At 38.0% G+C, this 27,282-nt stretch overlaps 1 protein-coding gene across 5 annotated transcripts in view; it reads right to left on the bottom strand.

Annotated features, from left to right (window-relative positions):
- myripb (myosin VIIA and Rab interacting protein b) overlaps positions 1–27,282 on the bottom strand; it is a 185,821-nt gene that overhangs the window by 78,997 nt on the left and 79,542 nt on the right. For all 5 annotated transcript variants that reach the window (XM_030123309.1, XM_030123304.1, XM_030123305.1 and 2 more), the window contains exon 3: positions 23,259–23,480. In XM_030123309.1, the coding sequence (XP_029979169.1) occupies positions 23,259–23,480 (222 nt within the window). The remainder of the gene's footprint in view (positions 1–23,258; positions 23,481–27,282) is intronic.

The following is a 27,282-nucleotide window of genomic DNA, read 5'->3' as shown; positions in this document are numbered from 1 at the left end:
TTAGCTGTCTGAAGTCTCTCTTTTGAATTAATGTGCTGTAATATAGTTTTTTTAGGGTGCCTATTGTCATCAGGCCAGAGACTACAGCAGGATACTAGCCATGTTGGCTAAAGCTGCCCTTTTTACTGTTATAGATACAGTTAATTATTGGGATTGTCCACGATATATTAAATTAATAAACTAAACTAAACTCAAGTGTTGCTTTGGGTTTAATGCGTACTTTTTATTATATCGTTTTATTCAAAAGCATATGTGCTGACTGCGATCTACTGCAGGTAATCCAGTGAAATTTAAACATCTGAAGGACCTTTATTTGATCACTCAGGCGCAAACATATACAGGTGCCTGTTTGTTGCACAAAGCATCAATATGCATGTGCAAAAATTTATTATTACTTTATTTATTTATGAGTTTATTTAATAGGGACCGTCCACATTTACGAACATTGCTGTATGAAAAATACACCCATATAAATATGCCAGAATTAGTAAAAATAACTATGTTTCAAATGGTGTGTACTATTATTTTCTCATCTCATTTTCCACACTGATAAAATCAGGAGTTTGTAAAAAATCATCCCTTCAGGGGGCTTTTTAAAAATGCTTTTTAGGTGTGGTTACGAGATTGAAATGCTGAGAAAACTGTTCATTTTTTCAAAATGTTTGTGTAAGTGTGGACAAGGCATTAGTGTTCCTTCTACACTACATGGACAAAAGTACTGGGACATATTGAATTCAGGTGTTTTATTGTTAATAGGAGGTTGTGCTACAAAACATAATGCTAAATACATTTTACTTTTTCATTTTACATTTTACTTTTTCATTTTACATTTTAAATTTTAAATTTCTGGTTTCTTCCACTCTCACACAGGAGGAAAAATCAGTCTTTGAGCTTAAAAAAAAAACAAAACACTAATTTGATACCATACAGTCATGGAAAAAATGATTAGGCCGTCCTTGTTTCCTTCAATTTCTTGTTCATTTTAATACCTGGTACAACTAAATGTGTGTGTAAATGTGTTAATTTTATGCTTGTTTGTTTCTTTTTTAATATGTAGGTGTTTTGTTTTGTTGTCTTTTTTATATGTGTGTGTTTTGTATCTTGTATTTAACTGAAATAAACATTCATTCATTCATTCATTCAACTAAAGGTACATTTGTTTGGACAAATATTATGATAACAACAAAAATAGCTCATAAGAGTTTAATTTCAGAGCTGATATCGAGCCATATTCCATGTTTTCTTGATAACAACCAAAATCACTTCAGTTCTTACATCAATAGCTATGGCACTGTACTGACAAAAACAGTGCTTTTAGTCATTCCATGTTTTCTTTTCTGTCTGTTTTAGTCACATGATACACACAGGAGTTAGTACTTGATTGCATAACCACTGTTTTTGATGACTTTTGACAGACTAATATTTTTTCCGTGACTGTAATTACTGACAAGTGATGTGAACATTTTTATCAAATAAATGATAATCAGCAGAAATGGGAAGTACTGTAAGCTGTAGGTGTGATGCGTCCCAATACTTTTGGACATAGAGCGGATGTTTAGGATGATATTTTAGCCTGTCCTCAATGTTTTGAGACTTTCTCTTATGGTTAGGATTAGACTCAGGTTAGGGTTATGTTCAGAGTAAAGCGATGCAGAATGGATTAAGTCAATGAGATTTTCCTCACAAAGGTATGAAGCCCTGGCTGTGTGCAGATTGGATATGTATTCACTTCCTGCTTTGATGTGTTTCCTATTGGTAGCCTTGATATGAACGCTTACTTTGATCCTATTTGATTCAGACAGAATCTCCAAGTTCCTCTGGTGCTGCTCTGAACAAACAGCCCAAAAGCCACCAACACAGCCAGCGTAAAGCGACAGAGAGGGACAGGATTCCCATTGTTTTTTGGTTTGCCACTATGGGCCTCCAGGGCTGACACCTGATGTGAAACAGGAACACCAGATGAGACACATTTACCTCTGCAGTGTAATGACTGTGCTGTATATGCCATGAATACCCGGTCATTTGTTAGATTGTAGATGTGTATAAATGTGTGTCGTAAGCACTATTAGGACTGGATTAGTGTTACATGGACACATGGGGTAATGCCACTTTACCACAGGATGTTGGCAATATTACTGCTCAATTCGACAGGATAAGACGTATCAGTAAAACTACCTTAAGTGAGAGGGGCAAATCCATTCACGCACTGCCGTCCCCTCCTGTCGTCATGTGCATATGACATTGCTTCCTTAATATTAGCATTGTCCATCAACGGGATGATTAAGCTATTAACATTTTTTTCCACTAGCCACATAGCCCTGCTACGTTGCTCAGCTTACCTAAAGCAATCAGAAGTCCCATGCCTCTAACAAGTGCTTTCGACCTTCTTTTGTTTCTGAATCGTGTTTATCGTACGCCACTTCCGACATTTCACGAGGTTTCACACACACTTGTCCGACTGCCTACTGGAAAATTGAATGCTTCTTCAAGAGCCCCCATGCTTGAAAATCCACAAAAAACCACTTAGAAACAGCATTTGATGGAATATCGACACACATATTAACTACTGGTCTATTTGAACGGGTATAGTATTACCTGGGGTCACTTTCCCGGACCCTCTTACAGAAGGTCAAAGTCGCTGTAATCTTTACTGACACTGTGCGGTAATGATTCCTGACGTAGCACATTCAGAAGGGACTGAAACCTCTGGCAATTATTACTTTACCCCACCTACCTATGTAAAACTAATCCAGTCCAAATAGGGCTATATAGGTGTTTTTATGTGGATAATGGACAGATATATTTAGTAGTAATAGTAGTTTATTTGGTCATTAATTACTTTAAACAACAAACAAAAACAACATATCCATTGTTCCATATACAAAGCAATCGAAAGGGTTTAGGCTGAAGTAAAGACTTATTTTGCCTAACCCTATTTACAATGACACATGTGTCCACAACACAATGTTTCAACAAGAAAACAAACACATCGAAAAAAATTCAATGTAATCACTGCTAAATATACAACAGAAGAGAATACATATTTAATTTTAATTCAGGTAAATCATGTCCTTATCTCTGCTACCAATATTGATCCTAGTCTTAAAAGTATTTCTTCGCATGACTGAAACCATTATAATCAGATTCTGACTTATCTGTTCACCAGGATGCTAAATACAGTGATCCAAAAAATTCTGTATTTACCCCAAAGCCTTTAAACACAATGAAAAATAACTCTTTTGTGGTTCCACCAGAGCTGGACCTGTGTACATGTGGTATTTTAGCGGGTCACCCTCTTTCCATTTTTTCCCGGCATCACTCTCAGTTAGAGGTTATCTGACTGTTGGTCAGCTGAGTCATCTGAGTGAGTGACATCAACTGTGATAGGATCATCACCAGTGTAATTCAACTACAGTACAGGACCATCATATGGAGCCAAACCCGGTGGTGCGAAGGGAAAAGATGAGAAGAGGAAGAAAACTGACAAATCCAGGAGTAATCTGATGAATGAATATTTATCTGTCATGTTTTACTAGCTTACTTTGATGACTGAGATATCACATACATTTTTATTGATATCTTAGTCAAGTGAGCAAATGTTAAGTCAATGCTTCTCCATTTTCATCCCCATTTAATTATTAATTCGCTGATTAAGAGTCATATGCATTTTCAGTATTGATTTTAGCAAGAAGTGTGCAGTATATGAGACAAACGATATTTGTCTGGGTGTATTTACTCCTTCTGCATCTAAGTGTTGACACATCTATTTATGACACAGGTACTATTACTGGTTGGCTTTTAATATCAGCTGCTTTATTTAATCAATAGAATATAACACCCAGTGGTTCCAAAGTCGTCTCTCCTCTCCTCAGATGCACTTTGGAAATATTTAATCCCACCTGTGCAAATCGTGGATCATCTGCAGACACCTTCTGGCACTTCACCTCAGTACGTCAATGCAGCTATTCTACGTTTTTCTTCAATACGGGTGTGTTTGAATAGTCCTTTCTGCTTAAGGTTCTGAACTGAGTGAAATGACCTGGAAGTATCTGTGTGTCGGCCCTGATAAGAGCTGTCCAAGTTCTCTAAATGCAAAGGCAAGGAGGTTCAATGCTTTCTTTAGTGTCTCCTTTAGCACAGACTACACTGGTTCATCCTTTACTAAAGGAGAAGACAGAATGCCATCCCACAACCAGCCATTTCTATCATTAATGAAAAAAAAAAACAATCAACATGACATGATGGGTATTTTTATCTTAAGCTACAACTGTCCAATATGATGATATATTTTTTACTTGAAACACTTGTAAATGTAAAGTGTCAGTTAATGAAGTAGAACCTGTGCTGCCACTGAATGAGGTAGATCTTGACAGTTTATTGTTGTATTATTGATTTATATATCATGGATTAAACTTCCTTCAGTCTCAGATGTGTTTTTAAAACTAAACTAAACTGTGAAATGACTTGGATCTTCAGGAGGAGGAAAAATACAGTCAAAATCAGGCTGAAGTAAGTTTATCTGTGGGTTAAAATGTTATTAAAAATGTAGGTAAATGATAGTTTTAATCCAGAGTGAATTTAAGAATGAGACTAGGTTTATAGACATAATTTATAACTTTATGCTTATTTTACACAGATGTCCTGTTTTGATAGAATTGCACTGATTCAGGATCTGTACTGACAAATAAGAATGAACAGGATGATGACTATGAATGACTATTAGTGCAGCTTAACATTTATTTTGGCCTATTTCTGTTCCAACTATGACAATGAAATCTAATTTTGACTGTGTTGTCACAGTAAAAACACACCTGGGAAGTATCCAAGATACACTTTGTATTCCATCTTCAGGACATTGTAGTTTCACCGTGACGATTTCCACTGAGGTAAAGGGAAAGTGGTTCAGAAAAGTAAATAGGAGGTATTTTTCTGGCCTTTACAGATGCATCGTACTTCATTTCATGCTATTTAGCTAAAATCTCCCCTCAGGCAGCAGACTGATCAGTGTTCCATCTAAACTGACAGAAATATAACAGACGAACAGATAAAGATATAGTTTTCATCCATTTGTTCATTTTTCCGCTTAGCAACTTCAAGTCTCTTACAGTGATAGTAAACACTAAAACTTGCTTGTTAAGATGTAAACAGAATCATATGACTGATTTAACACAAGAATGCAAGAATGTAAAAAAGATGCACAAATCTGCACTTTATGTGTGAATGCTAGCCACAACTTTTTTTAATCGTTTACAGCCTTCACCCATTTCATGACATAGAGTCATACTTTTAGTCTTGTTTTAGTACGACTCTCCATCATGAAAATTGTCTTACAGACTCTAATCAGAAACCTAATTCAGCCAAACTGGGCCCTTTCTTATTGTTCTAGTCAGGACCAATGGATGCACATGTGGGGCAGTGATTTGTCCTGATAAAACCATCGGTTCATTTGTTATTCGGATTGAATATGAAATAACTTATTAAAACACACTGACACAACAACTCAGACTCTGGGAATTTTTGTAGATTCAAGAGTACTTCAGAGCCTTAATGTCCTGTGGGAAAGGACTGTATAGTGGTGAAAAAAGAGGCAAAAATATTCTAAATATAGTGTGCATGTAAAAGGGTATCGACTTTTGGGTGAGCCTTAGCATGTATTCAGACCTACTTTGTTTGGTCCTTTTAAAAATGGACCAGAGTTCATTTCCCTGGAAAGTCCGGACTTTTTTAGGCATGAATACAAACATGCAAACTCTGATTCGAATCAAACAGACTCTGGGCCAGTTCACTTCTGGTGTGACTATCACTGGTCTTGAGCTGAAACAAACCAAAGAACCAAGAGCCTTTTAGTGCTTGACGAGCCACCGTAGCTGCTGGAAGTAGCCAAGCTGCATGGGTAGTCAGAGCTAATAACAGCAGCCATGAGCTGTGGACAGACAAGGACCAGTGAGACTGAATGTCATTTGGTCAGATGTCCATATTACGAAACTGGCTCCGAATGAGCTGTTCTTGACAGTTAACATCAATTTTTTAACTTTGTGTCTGTAAAAATAGAATACATACTCCAAAAACGATAACTGCACATAGGACCTCCATGTTTGTTTTCATCAACACCCACTGTCTCTGATTCACCCGCCCCCTGACTTTTCTGTCCAATGCCAGCACAGTTTGTCACATGTGTGCTTCTGTTTACAAATTTTGGTTCACTAGCAAAAAGTGCAATGAGAATGCGATCTGACCCAAATGAAAAAAACATTAAGTCCGAAATTTGATCCGAATCAAATAAGCAGACCAAAGGAAATAGTTGGTAAAACAATTACAAAAACTCAAGCCTCATATGATTCTACGAAAGTCTCTTGTGATTCTCTGTCATCCATACAGCCGCTGAAAAAATTATTAGACCACCCTTGTTTTCTTCAATTTCTTGTTCATTTTAATGCCTGGTATAACTAAAGGTACATTTGTTTGGACAAATATAATGATAACAACAAAAATAGCTCATGAGAGTTTAATTTCAGAGCTGATATCTAACCATTTTCCATGGTTTTCTTGATAATAACCAAAAGTTCTTACATCAATAGCTATGGCACTGTACTGCCAAAAACAGTGCTTTTAGGCATTCCATGTTTTCTTTTCTGTCTGTTTTAGTCACATGATACACACAGGAGTTAGTACTTGATTACATAACCACTGTTTTTGATGAATTTTGATGGTCTAATAATTTTTTCTATGACTGTATGTCCCTGAACTACTCCTGTCTCACATTCAGACACTGACACACTTTCAGCCTATTTTCCAACTTTGTAGCTGTATTCAGAATGAAAATAGTAGAGCTCAACTCACAATGAAGGAAATCTTAAACTGTAAGGTCAAACACAGACCAGTTTTCTGTTTCTTTCCACCCTGTTTCAGTTCCTCCTGGAGAAATTCAACTAATCTCATCCCTAAGTGGGGCAAACGTTTGCAGGAAAAATCTATTTAATCCAACTACAGAGAAACAATTGGGTTAATCATTCACATGAGGAGAGGAGCAAATATTTTCCTATTGAAAGGTTTGCATTGTCAACCTTACCAAAAAAAAAGGAGAAAATTCTATCCCATCTGTTTCCTCCAACTAAACAGATTACCTGATGCATGTTTATTCTACTTTTCCTGTTATTACTAGTGGAATGTTCGGGTCCATGTAAATGATCCTATTGCAAAACTTCTCCAAATTGTGCTTTCAGTTCAGAGTCGACCATGTGGAGAACGGTAAGCTTACGGGGGGGTGGCCAGTACTAACCTGTTGGTCCCAGAAGCCCAGAGGGTACAGGTCTAATAACATCAGATGATTTTAAACAAATGAGATCAAACAGCACTCTTTGCTCAGATGGGAAATCATGACTAAACAAGGTGAGTGGAGTGTAGACAGCTCTGAAATGAAGCACCGGCTAAGCCTCATTTAAAGCACTGAAAAATGGGAGGGTAGGTGCAATGAGACAGAGGCCTGGAGCGATGCACAACCACCGATATGCAGAGAGAGAGAGGAATAAGGGTGTGTACATACGCACCATCTGAGGTCCCAGGGAATTCATGCAGTACAGGGAAAGTGGGATACGAAAATTAGCATATTCTGCTAATTGTTATTCATTTACACTACCTACCTCTATTTCCCAGATCATCAAGTCCACAAAGTCCATGTGTGATGTGTTGCATTATATTTCCCAGAATGCATGTGCATAATTAAAGATATTTAGAGATGAATGCTTGTGAAAATGTGGTTTAGACAACAGTGATCTAAGATGAATTGGAAAACAAATCACAAAGTGCTGATTGACTGATGTTTTTCAGATGATAAACCATTACTTTTTGCTATATTAATAAATGTATGTATATTTATTTAACCGTAAAGCTTTGTGATGTGGCCAAAAAAAATTCAATCTCAATTTTTTCCTGCGTCATGCTTGATTTAGCATTTTCCTGCAACAACTGAACATAAATTTGACTGACTAATGTTCTCCTTATTCTCAAACTACAATAAAACTACTTGCAATGTACAAGTGTAGAAACTCATTTCACAGTTACTAAATTACAAGAAGCGAACGGGTTGCAGTTTGAATCACTGCTGGAGGGAAAAAAAGGTCTCCAGAAGACTAATCTGCTTTTCTTTTAGTAATTTTAGCATTTTTTATGTTTGTCAGAGAGCAAAATCTTGATTAATCAGATTCAGTTGATATACTGCACAGCCCATCCCATGACTACATTACATAATAGTCATTCTCTCATCAGTTCTTAGAATTTCACATTTCACATTTTGATCCAATAATGTGCATTGAAAACTATAGCCAAGTAACACTTTTAACTCAATATTTTAATGTTTTACTTTTCTTTTCTTGAAGCATATAGGCATATAGGATTATAGGCCAGTGTGACAATGTTTAAAATAACAATTTTGCATATTCCAAAATTATTTCAACTATTTGATTTATTTTTGTTATCATTTATTCTCCCTTTTGTGCCACGAAAACAAACAGACATTCTCTATATAAAAATATTTGTTTCTGAAATGAGAATAATTTCACTCGTACAGATTTGTATGAAAACTTTTACTATAATACCCAATTGCAATCAACAAGGCTGATGTTGGCTGTTAAAAAGGTTTGGCTGAAATCTCCCTGTACGACCAGACAATCACGTTTCTAGAAGTTAAATTTAAGACTTTTTAAGACCTTTTCAAGACAACTTAGAACAGAATTTAATGCCCATTTCACAGCCATACTGGCAAAAGTGTGTGACTCCTAGAATTTAGGAAAATGTATTCATTTACCCCAGTGCCTTGATTCCCTTTGTTCTGAGTCATTTCTCACCGGTGGCTGCAAGGTTAGTAATAATTGATTCTTAATCTCAATATAAATTGTCGGGTTGGAACAGGTGGAACTGAGTCAACTAACATTACTTTCTTTGCAGCTAACAGACACATTTAAACACAACACAGTGAACAAGTTAATGGCAACATAACTTAAGACCTACCTTATCAAATTTAATATCTTTTTAAAAAAAAGCTTTTTTAAGGTACTAAATGGAGATTTGTAAATTCAAGACTTTTTAAGACCCTGCTGGAACCCTGATAAACACTGTGTGCATAAAAATCCAACTCATTGTATGTGAAGGTTCAGGAGTCGGACCTGCGTCGGACAGATTTACTGTAATTTTCTGTCATTATTTCCTCAGCAGCAGTGAAATAACACATTGCACAAACTCTTCAAATTAACATGAACTAAACCACAACACTTCAGTGCAGAAAAATGTAGCTAAAATAGCACAACATATGACTAGCCTAGCAATGTGTGATACTACAAACCCGCAGGTTAGTGCAACATCGATGTCCAATAGTCTGTGTAAAATCTTATAATCAACCCAATAAATGAACCATTTATAGAGAATGTTAGCTCGGTTGGAAAGTTATTTATTGTTTTAATTACAGTCTGGACCATCCCTATGAAAGTAGATCAAGTGCCAAATTAAGACCAGCCCTACATCTCTTTATTTTCCAGTCTTTGCAGAGATTTTAGCACTATCCTATAGACAAGACATCCTGAAATGTTCTACAATTAGGCTTCAAAAGCTTTAAAGCATGTAAATTACTCATTACAGTCTATGTCAAAGGTGCACTTTTGTAAAATGATTTAGGGATAGCTTTTATGTCTTCTGAATGAATTCCATCTCACGGCTGATTTGTGCGATGCTTTACTATTCATTGTTTTGTCCACTTAATGATGTGAGTCTCAGATACACGCATGCAGCGCAAATTAAGAAGAATTTATAGCTCGTTAAAATTCAGAGCTGAAAAAGGTCTATAATTAATCTAGTGGCACATTCCGAGTTCCATAAATAATAATTTGGAAATCAATGTGAATCAATTAGTTCTTTAATAGATTCACCTCGCTCCGTCTCTAAACTTAACATGCTGATGAGTTTGTGAGTAATAGTCAATATGTGGAATCTGCAATTTGTTCATGTTTAATCGTACGAAATCTTTTCACAATCAGTAATATGACAGTTCTCCCTGCAAGAAATCCGATCCATTTTAACCCTTGGTGTAAATAGCAGTGCCAATCTCCTTAAAGGCAGCTTAGATAATGCCTGATCAAAAAAATCCTCCAGTTATCAGTATAAATGGGAATAGTGAAATGTATGAAAAAACAAACTTTCATTATATGTGGCTTTGGGGTCGACAGGCAGGGGATGTGCAATGAGTAAGAAAATCCTGCGGTGCCAATATCTTATTTCTTTCATAGTCTGGCGAGTTCACTGTGGCAGGAGATCAGACAGTGTGATCTTCCTGAGGGAGGGATAAGGGCACATAAGAGGAAGAAAATAAGTGAGGGGTGAAGTTAGAGAAAAGGGAGAAAGATAACTATTCATACAACACCTTAGCAATGTTCCTGTCATTTCATGCCAAAGGAAAGACACAAATAAAAAGAGCATAAAGCTATGAATTTAATAGAGTTTGTGAAAGACACTAAATATAATGTCATTCTGAATCTGAATGCTGGAAACCACTTCACTGAACTACCCATCATGCAGCTTGCATCCTCTGTTGGCAGCCCACCAGGATATGAAACACCCCCGGCTGCATAGTGGGAGATCTTCTAGGACAGAGATGTTTTTGATAGCTCACATCTGCACAAGAAGCTGTTGTAATCGAGCCAATTCCAAGAGTGGGCAGGATCCACATTAAAATTTCTATTTGAGTAAATGAGCGCCTACTGGGTGGAAGGTTTCTATATTTTTCCTTTTTTTTTTTTTTTATATGTTTGTAGATGGATTAAGCCCGGGGTGTCAAACTCATTTTAGTTCAGGGCCACATTCAAATAAATTTTGATCTGAAGTGGGCCGGACCAGTAAAATAATAACATAATAATAAATAAATAATGTCAACTCCAAACTTTTCTCTATGTTTTAGAGTGAAAAAAGTACATTTACATTATGAAAAGGTTAATACCTACAAACTATCCTTTCAAAAGATGTGAATAACATGAACAAACTGAAAAAATAAGTGAAATTTAACCATATTATGCCTCAATTTATCATTTACACATGTACATTATAACTTACAGATCACATTGGATCTACAAATACACAAAACATTTAACAACATGCAGAATATTGTTAAAATTATACTTCTCTTAAGACATTTCATGTTGTTCATATTTTTTTCAGGTTATTCACATTTTTTGCGAAATTAATCTTTGTTTTAGTGTAAATACATGAAAATATTTATATTTACAAAGAGAAAAATTTGGAGTTGTCATTATTTCTGTGTTATTATGATAGTATTTTACCGGTCTGACCCACTTGAGATTGAATTGGTCTGAATGTGGAACCTGAATTAAAAGGATTGTTAATATCTTAGAGTAATTTTTGCATTTCACAAATTTATCCCAAGGGCCAGACTGGACCCTTTGGTGGGTCGGATTTGGCCCCCGGGCCGCATGTTTGACACCTGTGGATTAACCCATAGAGACCCAAATAGCCAAAGGCGACACAAACCATCTACAGATATAAACTGTTTAATACCTGCTGATCCGCTCATTCTATCTGTACATGTAAATAATTGGTGTAAAATACAGTTTGTCGTCTTTTCATGGTCATCAGATATGACCCATGTGGACGTTCAAAGGCTCCGTAGTGAATGTGGAAACACCATCACCTTCTGCAACATTGATTCACCGGTAAAACCCATGGAGTTGGATCAATGACAGTGGATGGACACCTTGTTTTTACATTCAGTTCGCAATATCTTTGCTGAAAAAGTCACTTTTTCCTAATTTTTCAGTTTTGGTACAATTAACTTTGAATTTACTCTGAGTTTTCAAAAACATCTACATGATCTGTGAATTACATATAGGAAAATACATGATTAACACCTAAAAATGCAAAATACAGAGGATAATATTATAAAAAATTTGGTGATAAATCAGTTAAGAAAGGTAGAAACAGAGAAAAAATTAATTTGAGAACTGCCACAAAAGTAGCACTGGGTCTTTATGGATTAATAGTCACAAAACTTCTTAATTTTTTTAAATTCCTTTTCTATTTTCTTTCTTTTTTTATCCTTATGTGACAAAAAATGGAACCTGATGAAAAGCTATGTTGTCATATAATCTTCACTTTAGTTTAAAATAAAAACATGAAACATAGCTGATTCACATTGTCTTCATAAACATCAAAAACCCCTGAAGTCTGTTTCAACTAGAACTGGACTGTATATTGAATTAATTTAATTAGACAAGGTTTTTCTTTCTGAAAATCATGAAAAATACCAAGATTATCCCTCTGGAGACTTTTCTTGCTGATCAAAAACTTCCTTTTTTGTAATTTATTAACTGTGAGTGTGTTTCTCTCACCATAGCTAGTTAGTGTATTTATTTGTGAACCAATTTTGTCCTCAATTCAGCCAGAAAACTATCAAAAAGAAAATAAGATACAAATGTTTGGCCATATTCCTCAGCTTTAGTCCTAACCAAGGTTATAATAGTTTTGGATTTTTCATTATAACTTAGTTTTATTTAGTTTTGACTTTTTTTCTCTAATTCAGTTAGTTTCAATTAGTTTTTAGAGAAGGTTTGCTAGTTTTTTATTAGTTTTCATATTTTTCTAAATGCTTAGTTTTAGTTGGAGTTTTTTCATATCTATTATCTTCCTTGTCGTCATATTCAAATAAATCTCATACAAGACTCTGCTGTTTTCTTCCAACTTCAGTCTCCATGTTTCCAGGTAGAGTGGGGACCAGAAGACGACTCTAAACCACAAGTGACGAGAAGTGACGGACCGTGAAGTGTCGTATGGTGCTGCCAGCTCAAATTATTCAAGCGAAACAAATCGATTTCATATCAATCCGACACTGACAAAGACAAAAATGAAGGGGATTTTATCCAGAATTTTTATACATTTAGTTAGTTTTGTAAGCACACAATATAGCTTCAGTTATGTTTTTTTTCTTTTAATTATAGTTTTTATTTATTTCAGTTAACAAAAATGTTTATTCAATTCTATTTTTCATCATTTCGTTGGTTCCTTGGTCCCAACCGTCTTGGAAAACAAATTTAAGTTGATGTACCAATGTAAAGAGAAACCAAATGCACCAAATTTATTCTTGTAGCGCTCTGGACATAATCACTTTGGAATAAAATTATGCTAAATTAGGGATGTGATCTCTGAGTGGACAGCCAACTTTGAAATAGCATTTTTACAAATAGAAAACAGGTATGTTTGGATGCAATCTCTGTCTTGCTTTCACTTTCTCTGTGGCAAATAGTGTCTGTATCCAATCCCATTAACTCACAAGAAAAACAAGAAAAGCACTCGGAAAGCGCAGACCTCCGCCAAGACAGATCTGCCCCCCCACACCACCCCACGATCACCACCAAAATTTAATTATTTCTTCCTTGTGCCAGTATCAACATTTCCTGAAAATTTCATGAAAATCCATCCATAACTTTTTGAATTATCTTGCTAACAAACAAACAAACAAACAAACACGCAAACACACAAAGCAAAGCGATCACAATAGCTCCTGGCGGAGGTAACAACAAGAGCTTTGGCGTCTGTTCTGATCCAGTGGCCAACTTACAGCATAAACCGATTTAGGAATCATGAGATTTCCAATCACCTCTGGGCTATGGGCCACTGCGAGAGCACAGAGACCCACAAATGACCCCGTGCATGTGGAATTCTTCTCTACGGTATCTGGTTTCCTCAACAGTAAAAGGACAAGAATCAGCCAAGTAAAAACCTACAGGTACGGTGGGTTGTATCCTCACTGATCCTGACTTACAACAGTGAATCAGATTTAGTGGTTTAACAACTGGACCTGCAGTTGTGTTCAGATCAGAGGTGGAATTGATTCAGTCTCACCCACCTACACATGTATTCACACACAGAGGAGGAGGTCTGGGATCTGGAGGCAGACCAGAGAAGTCAGAGACACATTAATGACTCAGAGCAATATCTGCAAAATGACACACAGCGGTATTCACATGACTGACAGAAATGAACACGCCCACACTGGGGACGATTCAAGGTTCTTACTGTTTATGTGTGCGCTAGTACATGTTTCCATGTGTGTGTACATGTTCACCTGGATAGCAGTGATTTATCACCTACCATAGAACCATGCTCCCTGCAGAGGAAAATGCTTTCATTGAACACAAGGGGGTCATAAAGTGGAGAACACTTACAATGACAGGACTGACACACACAGACACATATAGCAGATACATACACTGGACAACATAGACCCATAAACACTCATTATGTCAGACCTCTTAAAGGAGTTGTACGTAGTATTTCTATTTATAAATATTACAACATGACCTAAAATTATTGTTGGAGCTTTAAAAGAGCTCTGAAATTATGCCAAAAATGCCAATGTATTGGATTATAGAGGTATGAACTGAATAAAATCAGGGATTTATGTGACCACTAGAACTAAAAATAATAATTATAACAATAACAAGTGGTACCAGGCACAACAAACCCCACCCCTCACACATAGTTCACCCATTATAAATAACGGGAAGATTTTAAAAATTCATTAAAAATATGAACTTTGACCTCCTTTTCCCAAAATGTAATGAGATCTATTCTGGCTCACTGGCAATCTACCAAGTCAGTTTGGTATGAATTCAACCAATAGTTTTACTGCATGTGAAATTTCACCCATTATAGATAAATGGGGAAAAAAAAAAGATTTTAAAAATTCATGAAAAAATTTAAACTTTGACCTACTTTTCCCCAATATGTAATGACTTCTGTTCTGGGTTACTGGCAATCTGTAAACCCAATCTGGTATGACTTTAACCAATAGTTTTGCTGCTACAGACACTAGAAATTTTGCCCATTATAAGTAAATGGGGAAAAAAAAAAGATTTCAAAAATTCATAATAAAATGGAATTTTGACCTACTTTTCCCAATATGTAGTGAGATCTATTCTGGGTCACTGGCAATGTATAAACCCAATTTGGTATGAATTCAACCAATAGTTTTGCTGCTAGAATGTTAACAAACAAACAAAGAAACAAACAACCAAAAAAATACCCTTTGCCTCTCCTTCGGGGGGATGAATACCGCATACTGGAGTTTGATGTTAAAATCACAGCATTTCATCCATGAGTGACTCTGATTATAAGGCTTTCGAAAGTATGAAGTCATTATGTGATGTTGTTATCTTTGAAAAGTGTTCCATTTGTTGAACCACAGTTCAGACCAAATCCAAACAGATCTTCAAAACAGCTCTTGACAACACAAACCATTCAGAAAATGAAAGTTATTTATAGTTTCGCTGTGGCTGTATTGTGTCTATAATGTAAACTATCAGCTGACGTAGAACATGAAGATCATAAGACACAGTGTTATTTTGAATGATTGTCAAAATAACTGGCTATGAGTTTTAGTTTGAAGAAGAAAACTTGATGATGCCATAAAAGAGATGTGTGTAAACAAAGAGCTTTATACTTTATTCAATTAGTGATACACTCTGTGGATGCATAGTGTTGATTTGTTGGTGGTTTTGATCCTGAGTGTGTTCTGATAGGCAACATTCTCCTACTGTTCCAAGTTTAGAATATCAATACTACTTTAACCCTTTAAACCCTAAGCCTAATATGGTCCATGTGGACTTTTTTTTTTTCTTATTTTGACTATAAAAAGGTTAGAAAATATGTTGTGAGTGAGTCCATTTGCCCATTTTTCCAGAGCACTTTTTTCACCGGATCTTTTAAAAATCTAGCATTTACAATTTACTGCATGTTATAATACTGCTAAAACGGATCCTCCAGTCACACCAGTACAGGTGTGAGTGAAATTACCGTAACGACCCAATAAAGCCCATAAAGCTCAACGTCTCAGGTCTCAGAAATCGTTGGAATTTTTCCAATTGCACAAACAATTACAGAGTTACAGCCATCCAAACTGCATATCTGGAGGGTGTGTCAGCGATGACACGTCAGATTTTAAAGATTTAAAGCCTGGAGCACTAATTATCAGTTATAATGAAACTCTTGGACACATTGCATTAATAACATTTAGGTGAGGGCTATGTCTCACCACTCACCAGTTTTTTAAAGTAACCAGAAAGCAGACGTTCTCTTTTCCCAGTCCAAGGTGGAAAAACTAAATATAAGGATTCGTGACTGATACTCTTTCATGCTGTTATGGAAAAGCAGCGTCACAGAGTAGAGCAGTAGGATTGCATCCTGGTTGCATCTGTCAGATTCTAATTAACAATCTGTAATTACAAACCGTCAAATAAAAACGCCTGCGATTAGACAAAATCTGTCATGAGGTAGATGTTCTACAGCCTGAAAACACAGGGAAAGAATAAATACACCAGTCGAATGTCCTCTCAGACTATTTGATTCACATTATACTGAAAGGTAATTATGGAATTTTTTTGTCCTGAGTTAAAAAAAACAATCAAACTCGGCAGCTTTAATCTAAACCACCATTGTACAATTTACAATGCGTGCAGGAACATTGTGCAGTATGTGCAGCTTCCCAGAGCCGGAGTGTCTCCTCTCGTGTCTGACTGTGTATAAAGTGCAAATCACCATTAAGAGTTACGATCGACTGGCACCTCCTGTGTCAGCTGATTGGACGAGAGACAAGGCCATAGGTGGGGGGAGCGTGGGGGGGGGTGATTAGTGGCTGTCCGTCCTCTACCTGCATCTGAAGGCCTTTCCTATTACTAGTCCATGTTGCCAATTAAGGAACACCTTTAAGATCAGATATCCGCTTACTCCTTACCTTTTTCAACTCCCACTAGGTCTCACAACTGCAGCTTACCCAGTCCAACAGCAGATTATTGACAAAAAGTAAAAGATCCTGTCATATCACTTCTATTTTGGCATCAGTGGAGCCCATTCACCGTGTGACTCTGGATTATACTGATGCACTTTAAATGCCTTTCTCTCCATCTAGGCTGCTAACAGCTGCTGACCAAAAACTATTAAGTGTTCCATCAATCAGGCTGAAAACTAAAAGGTGAGTGTGCTATTTCTTTGACAGCCTCTCAGCTTTGGTGAGATCAGCAGACTCCACTGCAGTTTTTAAAAATCACCTCCTCAAAGCATTTACACCACGGTCAATACTTCACTTCGCCATCATATTAGTCATGGTGCTTTAACATGGGATATTTTTGGATAAACTCTGTATTTGTGTTGCTTTTACTGGTATTTTTTCTGCTTTATGTCATGTTATTTTACTATTTTGTTATTTTACTTTGTTTTCATGTCCTTTTAGATTAAATTGTTTTGTATTTGTCTTCTTTTAGGTCATTGCTTTGTTTCTTTATAATTTCTTACTTTATTCATTGTTTTTATAAAAATCTGATTTGTACTTTTAATTGGTTTCATTGCCAGACAGGAGAGAGTTCACCGGGTTTACACTCCCATCTATGTTCAGGTAGCTGAAATAAGGCAACACACATCAACTCTGCACAACTTACATTGCCCATGTGATTTAAAGTTCCACGCTGCAAACAGATAGTGCTCCAGTGTGATGAATGGAGTACAGGCTTCCATTCTTTATCCCCGGTGACGTGCGACTTGCTTTTTTTGCTTCGTTCCATGCTCTTACTGCCTCCCCCCCCCCCATGTGTCTTACAAGCAGAACATCATAACAAAAGCACAGAGCGAAGAGGCAGCAGGACAGAAACGGATACAGACATGTAAATGCCCAATTAAACTGGAGACATCAGTGGCGATGTGCTGTAGGGTACACTCTCTCTGTCTAAGACTAGTTTGTGTCACTCGCACTGATAAAAATACCTCTGCAAGGAGGACAGAAAAGGATCACACTGTGACTCTCCTCCTCTCCTAGCCGCAGGTGCATGTCTGGGAGCAGCGACGGAGTTCAGGAAGTTTATCTCACTGGTGTCTTTAAAAACACACACCGTGACTGCTACTGCCATGCTGTTACGGATAATAAAAGAAATTACACAGATGAAACTTCATGTCTTAAAGGAGTGATATTTTGCTTTTTTTTTTTTTAAATGGAATTATGCATTTTAAAACATTTCCCTGTGGTCTACATAAACTGTAAATGCTATGCTTGGGTCTGAATTCTTCATTAATTCAACTCCACAGGTCCATCTTCTATCCTATATCTGATTAACGACACCAGAAAGGTCGTTTTGAGCGCTGGCCCTTTAAATGCAAATGAGCCACTTAACGCCCCACCCCCTCCAGGTTGTTGACTGAGCTGCTCTGTCCCGTTCAACCAACAACTGAACATTTTAGGTAATCAGCTCGAAGTTTGGACATATTTTCAGTTTTTCTACAACTGCTGCTGCTGACAATTATGGTGTATTCGGAGAAATGTTTGTTGGAAGTCTTGACCTTATATGTGCAAATGTCGTGACGTAACTAGTTACAGACGTAACAAATTAAGCAGGAATTAAAACAGGTTGTAGAAATCCACTTGATTTTTGCCAAAATGAATATAAAGATAGCTTTGCAGCACCTGGAGGGTTCAAATTCAAACTTTTTGAACTGTTAGGGTCCAAATACACAAATAAATGAACCAAAGACAAATAAAAGTGGGTGTAGTAAAATATGACCCCTTTAAAAAAGGATTTACATGATGAAATGATACCTCTGTAACGATGTTTATTGACATTAGGGTCATCCTTTAAGCTGTGTACACTGTGGATTTCAGGCACAAAGATGTAAAAATATATTTGGTCATGGCAAAAAAAAAAAGCAAAAAACTGTAATCTCAATTGAATTTCATTATCTCACCATGTGACTTCTGTAACAACTTACATCACTTACCAACAAATATGATGTAAACCATTACTGTATTAATTGAGGTTTATTTTCCTTAGAATATTAACTATCATCACAATTTTGCCTTTTTCCCTTGAGCCAAAACCAGTTTCACACACCTGTGCCCCCTTCAGCTTTGGAGGTTTTCTTTACATATAAACACCACTTTTGTTACATCATTAGCTTACTTTCATTTTTAAGAACAATATTCTAGCTATGTCACAGCTAGGGGTGCATACACCAATACCTATATTTAAAATGATATTTTGGCTGATAGCCAAAGCTAATGCTATGTTACTTTCTGTTTCTTTATTTTGTTTTTGTTGTAATTTATTCCTAAATCCTTAAAACAGTACATTTTCACTCCTCATCATATTATCTTTGAATGAACACTTCAAACATGCAAATCTATGAAAAATCTTTTAATATAACTGCACCTACATAGATAAGACATGCCAACACTGTTAATGGTCATCTTTGTACATGTCGTACACAGGTTTACTAGATCTGTGTCATATGGCCGGTGATAAACTTTTAAGACTGACTGATCTTAGTCTGTCGGAGGCTTTACAGACCATTTTATCTGCTGCTATCAGAATACTCTTGTTCAGGAAAACGCTTTGTCTTTTCTGAAAACAAATAGTTAAACCTCCACTACCCTTAGTCTCTGAAGCTGTCACATGTAACAATAAATCGATGTGACATGCATGTGATATCTGTAAATGTGAGTGAGTATTTATGTGGTAACATATGAAATAAGCTGCTACTGCTATAGCTTCGTACATGCTTGTTAGATCATGTCCCGAGGCCTTGAAGTCATTCAGCTTCTGTTTGGGCTTTAGACACAGGCAGCTCCAAATGCAAAAAACAAAATAATTAAATATGGTGTTGTGTGCGGCAGCTTGTCAGCCACAGTGTTTCGCCACAATGACACGACCAGGGCTTGTTCTGTTTGCTTGGAGTTACATTTAATATAGGACAGACGGTTAATGTCGCACTATAACTGCAGCGGCGTCTGTGTGTGTATGTGATAAACACATACTGTATGTATGGGGCTGGAGTGCAATACACACAGAGTGACAAAATACATGGAGATCTTACTGATGCTGACTAAAATATTTTAAAAGCATTTTTTGGCAAGAAATATGATTCACTAGTTGTCCGCGCTGAGTATGTATTATGTGTGCTCATTTGTGTGTATTAAGTATATATAGTGTAGGACAGTTCTGCAGCAGATGTCATAATCTCCTCACTGGCATGCTTTAGGATGAGATTATGAAAGACATAAAGAGGTAAGAGCAGTTTGTCATTTGTGCTATTACTATTTCTGCTGAAAAACACACACGCAGACGGTATAGGTGCGTCAATCCAAAGCCTGAGGACTGTATAGGGAGCACAATGTAATCCATTTCTGCAGATTAAGCAAAGAGAGGTGCTGTTGCTCAAATGCAAATGTGAAAAACAGAGACTTCAGCCAGCAGAGAGAGGTGCAAAGTGACAGACGAAGACAGAATTTTAACAAAGGACAAAACAAAAAAATGAAAAGAAACAAGGGGAAAAGAGAATGAGGTGGAAAGGAGGAAAATAGCAAACGGAAGAGACGAGAGGAACAAAGCATTATGGGAGTAAAAGAAAGAGAATTTAATTGCATTTTTAAAAATGCACAAGCGCTCTTCCCTCTAATTGGGACAGGCACTTGTCCTCTCTAACACCTTTTATAATATCCTTTCTGTTGCTGCCCTTCCTCTTTCCCTATCCCTCATCTGTTTCCTTCCTCTACTGTGGGCCTGTGGAAACCAAACAACAACAGCAAAAAACACTCATCAGTTTCCACTAAAATGGTTTTGACTTTCAACTGTTTCTGACTGATCTATCCGTGTGTGTGAGTTGCAATGCACTTCAGGATAATGGGCTGAGGATGCTGCTAATCCTACCAGACTGCGAATGGTCATGCTTGTCCCACTCGCTCAGGAGTGAATGCTATGTATGTCTGATGCATGTGCCTGTGGGTGTTTCTTTTAAAGACTATGAAGGTGTTAAATCTAATCTGCTGAATCACTACATCTCTTCTCTTCTTATACCATCTGTTATCCTCTCACAAACATCTCGTATCAAACCAAGCAACTTGAAAAACGGAGTTGTGAAAACCTAAAACCTTCAATGAATCCTCCTATCCACTGCAAGTATAACAATTAAGCCTATACTTACAACAAATAACCAGTGCATGTGTTTGCACATTTGCTTAAACATTTGTCCGATACATGATTTCTTATGTGCATCCATGTGTGAGTGGGTGACTGTAGCCTGAGTGTGTCCACGTGTGTGATGATTGCAAATCTGCTTTCCGTCGACGGATCACACTTATGAGCAGCGTGGCCATGCTCCTGCGAATGTTGATGGACAGCCGGTGCATATGAATGAGACCATTTGGTCATCTATTTCCTTTGTGAATTGATTTTACATTTAGATTCAAAAGCATCCTTCAGAAACTGTTGAAGCCAAAAGCGCAGACAAGAGGAGGGGCTGATGATTTATTAGGCATGAATGAAATTTTTCCCAGAGAACTTGCGAATTTGACAGATGCTATGTTTCATGTATTTTCATTCAAAGTGACAATAACTGCTACGTTTCCCAAGGCAAGATGATAAATTGCTTAATTAGCTTTGCATTTTCTGCATAATGACTCCTATTTAAATTTAAGGATCTCTCCTGCAACAGTGAACTTATTTCCGTACAGTTTTCCTTCACAATTATCAACTCTCTAAATACACAAAGAGCTATTTTTAATATAATGTACAGGCTTTTCTTGTATTAAGCTAATGCTCATAAAAGCTATAAATCACTGTTCCAAATGACATGACTCCACCCAGACAGAGTGGAGTAATTCATGCTAAAACCAGATTTAAGCCTGTTTAATGCGCTAATGAAAAGTGCTGTATTTATATGTTGCTGGTAAACGGCAATGTTGTGACATCAGGCCCATCTGTGACTCAGTCTAAACCTCTAATGAGAACATTACTGGGCCCGAGGCAGAGATGCACCGAGAGGAAAGGAGTGGGGGGGGGGACGGGGGGACGGAGGGATGATCGATGCAAACCTTGCCACCTCTTTTGACTGCCATCATGCCTTTCCCTCCTCCTCCTCCTCCTTCCCTTCTCTGGTTCTCCTTCTCCTGCTCCTCCTCCCTCTTGTCTTATACACCAGGGCTCAGGGCAGCAGTGGGTCTAACTCAATACACCATGCAGTGAAAATCAATGAAGACAGAAAGAATCAGTTTGGGAGGGTTAAGGAGATGGAACAGTTTTTTTGCACAATGCAATCCTGACCATCTCCACCTTATATCACACAAACAAATGGAAAACCTAAAATCCACAACCATGTTGTCAAAATACACCTGTACCTTGCTGCAACCCCCCCTTGTGAATTGTGCTCTTCCACATTCCACAAGATGCATAAACTGCTCATTTACAATTAATTTTCCTCCAGCAAGAAACAGTAGAAGAATAGCACTTCCAACACCCCACCCTAACGCAGACAGACGGAGCTTCATATTCATTCAGCGGCTGAGTCAGAGCACAAGAACAACTCCCAAGACAGTTTTAATAAACACACGCAAACAGTTTTATAAGACGCATTTGCAAATACAACCAGCAGCTGCGGTGTGTTTACCTACCTCCTCTTCTTTTTCTCCTCTGATTACCATTAAATGTACAGTTCAGCCCTAATTATGAGTTTCCTCTGTGAGCAAGGACGCAATTGGGGATATAAAAAAAAGCAGTGATGAGAGGGGAAAAATATCCCAAAATCGCAAAATTTCCCATCAACATATCAGGTGCGTGTCAAAAAAACCTGACAAATTTCTGATTATTCATCTTTCCTGTCCCTCAGTGCCTTATGCCATCTGTTTTCGTTCTCTTTCTAGTAGTATACACACACACACACACACACACACACACACACACACAGAACTGACTACATATATACAGTTTTCTCAGTCTGCTTCCTATTTTTCCCATTTTGGTAATTTAGTAGTCTCCCTTGGTGGCCCCACATTCTCCCTTCTTTGCTGAGCAACTAATAAGGGCATCTGAAAAGCAAAGAAATTGAGCTCCACTGGAAAACAGTCTCTAAAAACACATCAGAACACCTGTCCTTGCAGCTCTAGCTCTGTCAAAGTCCTCCCTCATTCCTCTCATTCATTCACTTTTTCCTCATATTTTTCTACCCACAGTGAACACCTTCCCTCAAACCCCCTTTGAAAACCCTCTCCTACCCTTGAATGCCCCCTTTTATATTTTTAATCTCTGTGTTTCCCCCCATTTCCACTTCAGTATCCTGGAATCTACCAATTCTCAGCCTGTCTTGTATCTCATGCACTTACTCATTCTTCTGTTATTACTCTAACAGCTCCAGTCTCCAGCGCCTGTGTGTGTGTGAGTGAAAACACTAACCTGCCCTTCTGGCATGCAGAGCAGATCCAGGCTTTGTCCCTCTTGCTGTAGGTGCAGCAGGTCTTGCAGACGTTGTACTGACAGTCCAGGCACTGGCGTTTGGGGTTGAGCAGGAAGGTGAAGGGCGCGCAGCAGCGGATGCAGCAGTGCTCGTTGAAGCGGTGCTGCTTGGAGAGGATGGAGCATCTGCTGCCTTCCTCCGCCAGCTCCTGCTTCATCTCACTGAAAGCGAGAGAGAGAGAGAGAGAGAGAGAGAGAGAGAGAGAGAGAGAGAGAGAGAGAGAGGACAGGAGGGGGAGGGGGAGAGAACGAGAGAGTGGTAAGCGTCTGGTCCAGAGGTAGAATGTGAAAACAGGGGAGGACGGCAACGCAGAATAATTGAAGATGCTATGACAAATGAAAAATTAAAAGCAGAGGTAATAAAACAAACAGGAGGTGGAGGGCAGAGGGGTCAGAGGTTTGCTGAGAACATTTCCCCCGCTCCCTCTCTTTCTATCTCTCTTACACTGATTCTGTGGAATTAACATGATGGCTGACATTTCAATTTGGGGGAACCTGTCATCCCCTGTTTGGCCACATCGGTCAAAACACAACTGAGAGAACACAGCATGCACATCTTCTGTATCCTTACAAAACAAGGCAGTACCACAGTTAATTAAAGCATGGATGGTGTTATTTATGAAAATAAATTAGTGTAAATAGTGTTTCAGTGAAGGTCAGTCGCTGGAGATCTCAGACATATTAGCTTGAGAGAAAAACAGCACTAATGAAAAGGCTGCACAGTCACAATGGAGGGTTGAAGAGACTTCAGTCGAAATATGACTGTTTGCACTGAAGAAGAACTAAGGAGCAGCAGACTGCCCAGAGAACTGGTTAAAAATCATAGAAAATGTCTGTGCACTGTGGTTTAATGTGTGCTTGGTCAAACCAAAAGCTGCATTTACATTCCCACAGTGGCATACGACTAAACGCATATAACTGTAATAATTAACTGAACTGGCTTGTTATTTTTATTACGTTTTAAAGTGTTTTATTTTAATGATGGTTTCACAAGTAGAAAAATTAAAAAAAAAAAAAAGGTAATAGGGCCGTTAATCAGTGCTTTAACTAGCAATGCAGCATCTATATTCAAACATTCACATAAATTATGTACATGGGTTCTTCCTCTGTGGGATTTGCGCTGACTTAGCAGAGCAGCACAGGCAGAAGCTATGATAAATTATGTAATGTTTTGCATTTATATCATACACCTATCATCATCAGGACACACTGATTTCATGTCAGCTGTGTTTGAAATAACACAGCAGAGGTGAACTTGCAAATTGTAATAATCCATGTCATCCATCACAAAATCATTCCCCAGTTGTCTATAAATGCGACTAGAGGATGAGATGCAGAAATTGAGCTGCTACAGGCGGAAGGTGAGAAACTGAGTTCAGCTCAAACAGGAAGCGAGTAAATTATTTAAGTCTCTCCTCTACTCACTACAAATAGTCAGGTTAGACTCACTGCTTTAACTGATCATACAGATACTCATGAAATACAATGTAAGAAGAGTAAATGCTTACAATTATGTATGTAAACACACAAAAATATCATTTACAGCAGGAAAACAAGCCCACCACCCAAGTGAAACAAGCACTGAACTTCACATAAGAAACAGCCAAAGATACAGTCTGTGCACCGCAACCTCAGCTAAACCATCAGACACCGAAGTCACTCATGGAATATAACTATATATTATAACAATATGCTGAATGCAGCATATTGTGGATTTCCTCTGTGTGTGTGTGTGTGTGTGTGTGTGTGTGTGTGTGTGTGTGTGTGTGTGTGTGTGTGTGTGTGTATGTGTGTCTATATAGCCAGCAGGGGTGTTGCAATCTCCCGCTTCCCCAAGTTATTAACGTTGCTCCTCAAGCAGATCCTCTGCTGCCTCACTGATTGCTTTTCATATGCACCATTACACGAGGCATATTAACAAGATGAACAAACCATTTCATATATAGTGTCATGTGAGAATGGGCATGGGTGGGTGTAAAGGGGTAAAGAATGTATGTATGAATCCTGACACGCAATAACACACCAACATGATCAAAAGAGGTGCATATATGCATACAAGGTCACAGCTGCTGGGAAATAGTGGCCCCAATCAAGATAATTAAAAAGAACCTCCTGGCAATATAAATAAAAGACCTGCAACATCTGGTATACACAAAAGAGCAACTCGAATATATGCAGTATACATTTACATTGAAATATCTTGGAGGAAGAACTGCCTGAAAATCATTTCCTTCAGTCCTGATTAGGATCAGGATCCATTTTGCCTCTGTGTGTCTGTGATACAAGTTTAATGAACAGCACAGTTAGATGATGGCTGACTCTGGCTATTTAATTAAATGAGTGGGCAAATGTACACATACATCCAAGGACGGGGAGGGAGGGTTTCATGGCTGACGTCCCCTCACATTAACTCACATCTCTGTTAATGAGACATGAAAAGCAGTGCTCATATGCCAGACGTAGCTGTAGATACATCCAGGGGTCATTCAGGTGCTACTGAGGTACAATGAGCTCAATGGAAGTAACACCAATGATCCTCTGTAACTGTTAGACAATGGTATGAAATAGTAAGTATGTGTCTTTTGAGTCAGTGTGGTTAGAGGGGTTGAGAAAGATGTGTGAATGAATGAACGTAGATCAATACATACAGTCAGACTGAAAAGAATAACACATGACTATTATGGTTTTCATTGGCAACTGACAATATCTTATTCTAATTATCAGTTTTACAATCCTTCCTGATCTTACCCTTTTAAATGAGACGAATGCTACCAAACCTCATTAAAGTGTTTTACAGAGGCTAGATCAAGGTCTCAAAGTAAAATTTCTTGAGAATAACAATCACCCTGGTACTTGTTAATGATGTTATCTTAGCTGTATAAGAAAATGTTACTCAGTCAAAAAGAGAGAAGCACTCGGAGAGTGCAGACCCCCCCACCCCCCGATCACCACCAAAATTTAATCATTTGTTTTTTGTGCCAGTATCAACATTTCCTGAAATTTTCATCCAAATCCATCCATAACTTTTTGAGTTATCTTGCACATGCACAGACAGACAGACAAACCAACGCCAGCAAAACCATAACCACCTTGGCGGAGGTAATAACATATAAACACAAGATGGATGGACTACTGACAATATAGCAAAAAGAACCAATTCAATGCATAACTGATATATAGGAAGAATACTGAATGGTTTTCCAGTAATGCTTCAGAAACAGAATGCTGACAGGAAAATATACTGACTGGACAAAAAAAGTTAGACACTATATTTTGTTGAATCATCTTTAACTCTTATTATGCATTCACTATGGGAACATTTATGTCACACACAGCTTGTGCAATATCACAATAGATTTAACAACATCTATTCCTGTCCATAGCTGCATTCATTTTTGGCTTGTATTGACGATGGAAGAGTTGGATTACTGTGTAAAGTCTGCTCTATCACATCCTAAAGATTCTCAATGGGGTTCAGGTCTGGATTCTGTGGTGGGTCATAGGGGCAGTAGCCTAAGCAGAGAGGGCCAGACTTTCCTCTCCCCGGGCACCTCCTCTAGTGCCTCCAGGGGGATTCCGAGGCATTCCCAGGCCAGCTGAGACCCATAATCCCCACAGCATGTCCTGGATCTGCCTTGGGGTCTCCTCCTGATTGGACATGCCTGAAACACCTCACTAGGGGGCGTCCAGGAGGCACCCTGACCACATGCCCAAACCACCTCAACTGGCTTCGATGTGGAGGAGCAGCGGCTCTACTCTGAGCACCTCCCAGATGACTGAACACCTCACCCTGTTTCTAAGCGACAGTCCAGCCCCCCTGCAGAGGAAACTCCTTTCCACCACTTGTATCCACATTCTTATGGTTTCGGTCACTACACACAGCTCATATCCATAAGTGTGGGTAAACTGAAAGCTTTGCCTTTTGGATCAGCTCCTTTTTTATTTATTTAACCAGGTAAGTTAG

This window comes from Sphaeramia orbicularis, chromosome 20, assembly GCF_902148855.1.
Source record: "Sphaeramia orbicularis chromosome 20, fSphaOr1.1, whole genome shotgun sequence".
Taxonomy (NCBI): Eukaryota; Metazoa; Chordata; class Actinopteri; order Kurtiformes; family Apogonidae; genus Sphaeramia; species Sphaeramia orbicularis.
This window is presented reverse-complemented; position numbering and strand designations above follow the sequence as displayed.